The 5,000-nt window shown below is 47.7% G+C and overlaps 1 protein-coding gene across 6 annotated transcripts in view; it reads left to right on the plus strand.

Annotated features, from left to right (window-relative positions):
- The window catches only part of ARHGAP21 (Rho GTPase activating protein 21), a 197,313-nt gene that overhangs the window by 143,477 nt on the left and 48,836 nt on the right, over positions 1 to 5,000 (plus strand). For all 6 annotated transcript variants that reach the window (XM_075315549.1, XM_075315551.1, XM_075315548.1 and 3 more), the window contains one exon: positions 1 to 1,255. This exon is cut by the window's left edge and continues 594 nt beyond it. In XM_075315549.1, coding sequence (XP_075171664.1) covers positions 1 to 1,255 — 1,255 coding nt within the window. The remainder of the gene's footprint in view (positions 1,256 to 5,000) is intronic.

The following is a 5,000-nucleotide window of genomic DNA, read 5'->3' on the forward strand; positions in this document are numbered from 1 at the left end:
TGGAGAAATTACAAGACGTACAGAGAGTACATAGACAACAGACGTATGCAGATGTATGGCCACAGAACCATTCAAGAGAGACTGGACAGCCTTAGAGCAGCATCACAAAACACGGACTACAGCCAAGTTTCCCCCATCCGCTCATCCGTAGAGATCCGTCGCCGTAGTACATCTCACGATAGGGTTCCCCATTCTGCCCAAATCAGGCAACGGAGTGTTTCTCAGGAAAGGCTTGAAGACCCACTCATTGTGACAGGCTGGAAAGAATGGCCCCGTAGTGCTTCCCAAGATACTCTAACATCACCAGCTGTCGTTCCCAGGAGCAATAGATCGGGGTCATGCGATTACCTTACAAAAAAAACGGATCACTATATCGGTGATCCTCGTGATGCAAATGGTGAAATAAAGCACAACTATAAATGGACTGGATTTACTGAACAGGATGACCGGCGGGGTATTTACGATCGATCTAGGCAGCATTCAATTCACATGTCCCTTCGATCCCCAAACTTCCCTGTCGGACCCATTGTATATAGTTCAGATAACAGACGACGCGTTTTGGGTTCAGCACATCCTTTGCAGAAGGTTCCAGCGGAGCATAAAAGCTCACAAATAACGAGAAATTTTCAGAGTTCCTCTTGCAGATACTCGCATTCTCGGCCACCTATTTCCGAAAGAACCAACTATCCACTTGTGAAAGCCAATTCTGTAAAAAGTTCTTCCTATGGACCTAAACAGTTTTCCCCAAATGTAAACTTCGATGACGCAATCATCAAAGACCAAAAAGCAGTTAACCACATCAGCAGAGTTGGGACATTAAACGTGCAGAAGGCATCCCCGGCGGAGACCGCTCATAATTTACATCTGGATTCAGTCATCAAATCTCCCGTCTCTGCTTCTTCACCGATTCCCACCAGACCTGTGCAACAGGTAACGAATAGCTCAGCTACCTCCGACAACATGGACGTTCAGAACGGGCAAAGCCCTTCAGCAAAAGTTCATAGTTCTGGCCCAGAATTTAATTCTGTGGATCCCGTGATCTTGAGAGAGAAATCTCCATCTGCCGGCCAGGCTCTCCAGCCTCTACGACAGCCGTCCTACATCTGTGCCGTCAATGAGCCGGAATCTGTGTCTGACACGACCTGCTGGTTACCCAACGACGCCCGGAGAGAAGTCAAGATAAAAAGTATAGAACAGAAGAAGGTATCTGGATCCAACTCCCCCGGAGATTCATTGGCATCCATACCCTTCATAGGTAAGGTTTACATTAAGAAATGTTTTGGGGTTTTTTACCCTCATTTGGGGGGTCATCTTTAATAGTTATATCATGACATTACATAATTAGACTTGATGTGTTTTGAATAAATTTCTGTAATCTAGGCCAGGATTGAATGTCACTGTCACCAGGACACCGGCACTTTGCCCGCTGGTGCCATACGGCAGAAGATGTATTTTTTTGGTGGCGACCAGCAGGAGAGAACTGGGGTTGTCATCTTTTTCAATTCCTAAATATCCTAAAAGGTGTATCTCTCCTCCAGAAAATAAATTGACGAACCCCCCCCCCCCTTCCCCCCACCTATTTCTCAATATTCCTTGTAATACTGATTCACATTCGAGAGATCTGATGTATTTTCATTCCCCCTTAAAATGACAACGCAGTCTAGGTATTTTTTTTTTGCTTTTCTTCCGAATTGCAGATAAGCATCCACGTATTGGAGGAGATCCAGTGTAGACTTGCTGTGTTAGTCAGACATATTGTAGAAATCTTCCAGATGATGCAAAAACATTGTGCCTAGATGTGCAGAAGGCAAGCTGGTACGGCAGGGTGTTGTAATCGGCTGCATTTACATGAGCTGTATTATGTATACGGTGGGCCCTTCCCTTGTTTTCTTCTGGGGAGATTCTTATCTGCCGTATGCTTGCATCATAAATTAGTGTATGACTCGTATGTTTAATTATCGAGCCTGGGTCAAATAATCACACGTTACCACAATGCTGTCACTGGAGTACTGTATACCGTGTGTATGTATGAGCCATCGCTAGCATATTACAGCTATACATTGAATAACACAACACACAGATGTGATCAGCAATCCTATTGTCACTGTTTTTATGAAGCAGAGCTTAGGTCACACGTGGTATGACGGTATGACTTTAGTTATTTGGGTTTGGCACAGAGGAAGAGTAGATGAATGTGGCTTGTGTAGCACGGTAGATTATACTAGGCCCTTATAGCATGGTAAAACATTGTGGGTCATTACCAGGACAGAACCTTTGGCACAATGGATGGCGCTGGCCCAGTAGTGCCATGGGGCTCATGAATGGAACTAGTCCATGGATGGCGTTGGCCTGGGGGGTGGCGGCATGGGCAGCATGGATGGCGTTGGCCTGGGGGGTGGCGGCATGGGCAGCATGGATGGCGTTGGCCTGGGGGGTGGCGGCATGGGCAGCATGGATGGCGTTGGCCTGGGGGGTGGCGGCATGGGAGTCATGGATGGCGTTGGCCTGGGGGGTGGCGGCATGGGCAGCATGGATGGCGTTGGCCTGGGGGGTGGCGGCATGGGCGTCATGGATGGTGTTGGCCTGGGGGGTGGCGACATTGGCGTCATGGATGGCGCTGGCCTTGGGGGGTGGCGGCATGGGCGTCATGGATGGCGTTGGCCTGGAGGGTGGCGGCATTGGCGTCATGGGTGGCTCTGTCCTTGGGGGATAGCAGCATGGGGAAGATTAGATAAATGTGGCTTCTGTTGCACAGTAGATTATACAGGACCTTTATAGCATGGTAAACCCTCAAGGGTCATTACCCTGGTAGAACCTTTGGCAGCATGGATGGCAATGGTCCCAGGGAGGCACGGGCGCCCTAGATGGTGCTGGCTTGGGGGAGCTATGGGCCTTATGGATGGCAATGGTTCCATGGCAGCACGGGCGCCCTGTATGGCGCTGGCTCGGGGGAGCTATGGGGCCCATAGATGGCAGTGGTCCAAGAGCGGCACGGGCATCCTAGATGCCGCTGACCCGGGGGCTCTATGGGCCCCATGGATGGCTATGGTCCAAGGGTTGCACTCGCGCTCTGGATAGGGGCGGTGGTGTGGGCACCCTAGATGGTGCTGACCCCAGGGGTGACTTGCTTATGCACCCTGCATGTAGCTGGCTAAAGGCCATCCAGCCTAATCTTATTACCAACCTTACAATGCCCCATTCTCTTCTCAAAATCAGTGTTTTTGCCTATGCACGTGCCCATGTATCCAGGGCAGCATATGAGCTGTGGGATCCGCCAAGACTGTGTATTCAGGCCTCTTGGCAGATGGTGTCGGGGTAGAGATGGATCCGCCATGTTGAATTTCCAGCAGCCGATCCTTTTGTTCTCCACAAGGTAAACCGCCTGCAAATGAAATTGGCAGCGGCTTTGTATTGGGCTCCCAGCCGAGCGTCCCTGTATATGGAGATCGGGGGGTGGCGGAGGCGATGGCTGTCGACCAAACGATCATGTGGCTGACAGCCTTCTAATTGTGGTGAAGGGTCGTGTTCCCTTAGATGAGCATGTTTATGTAGGTTCATCGCTGTAGCCCACGCTGTGCGTTATTTACCGGTGTTTTACAAGTCGTGAGCTCGCTTTATTATGAGGGTATTGTAGGATTAGTGTGTGCTACCACGTCAGCCTCAATTGTTCAGCCTACACATTCCCTGCGCCGCCTCCTATATGTGTCAGATAAGTGCTCGGTGTTCATACGTGCTGCAATCACCGCAAGAGGATTATGTATGGATGTAACAGAGGGGAATTTACCATTTAAATGGAATGTTACCAGGTTTTTGCTCGCTCCCATGTGAGAGCACCATAATGTGAAGAGAGACCCTGATTCCAGTGATGTGTCACTTACTGAGCTGTTTGCTGTGCTTTTGCTAAAATCAATGTTTTCTCTGCTGCAGATGAATATGCAGCACACCAAGTAGTCCTGTAATGATAATCTGCTGCTGATAAAACAATTTTTATCAAAACAACACTTAGCAGCCCAGTAAGTGACATCGCTGGAATCAGGATCTCTGCCCCTACATTATACTGCTCTCAGATTAATGGCAAAAATCTGGTGACAGATTCCCTTTTAACACTTTATGGCTGCAGAGTTAATCATCTACCACATCAGTAGAAAATTGGTTTTATCGCAACCCCCCGCTATGTGCCCTCTGGGTGCTTTTCTCCAGTATTCTGCCAGTAGTGTAGGCTGCGCATAGGGTTGTTGCCTGGACGTGGGGGCATCACAACCGCTAAGGTTACACATTTGGGCATGTTTATATACTTTACTTAATGTGGGGAAAATGTGTATAGAAAGGTACATATGACCCATTCCTTTTTTCTTTATAAATCTGGATTAATCCCTTTAAGAATGAATGATTATAATTTGCTGCAAGTGTTTTCCCTGCAGCTCCCCACAAGGTGGAAAAAGGTATTACTCCCTGCTCATAACAATGGCAACCATTCCTGGTCTTCCAAAGGATGATGCTCCTTTTTTTTTTTTTTTTTTAGCCACTTTCTGTTCTGGATTTGCCTAATATAACTAAGAATATTATATAATATAATAATATTCATTTATATAGTGCTATTAATTCCGCAGCGCTTTACATACATTGGCAACTCTGTCCCTATTGGGGCTCACAATCTAAATTCCCTAGCTGTATGTTTTTGGTGTGTGGGAGGAAACCGGAGACCCCAGCGGAAACCCACGCAAACACGGGGAGAACATACAAACTCCTTGCAGATGTTGTCCTTGGTGGGACTTCCCAGGACCCCAGCGCTGCAAGACTGTAGTGCTAACCACTGAGCCATCATGATACTATATTATATAATGCTATATAAGAATGCTTCCAATAAAAAAAAAAAAAAAATAGCTCATTGGGCTGAAGAATGACTTAGACCTAGGCTACACTAGAATTTTTGTAGCCCTAAGAGCTTTTTTACGCATCAAGCTGTGGTCCAAGGGGATCCTTTGAGTTGCAGTTATGGA

Source organism: Anomaloglossus baeobatrachus, chromosome 6 (assembly GCF_048569485.1).
Source record: "Anomaloglossus baeobatrachus isolate aAnoBae1 chromosome 6, aAnoBae1.hap1, whole genome shotgun sequence".
NCBI lineage: Eukaryota > Metazoa > Chordata > Amphibia > Anura > Aromobatidae > Anomaloglossus > Anomaloglossus baeobatrachus.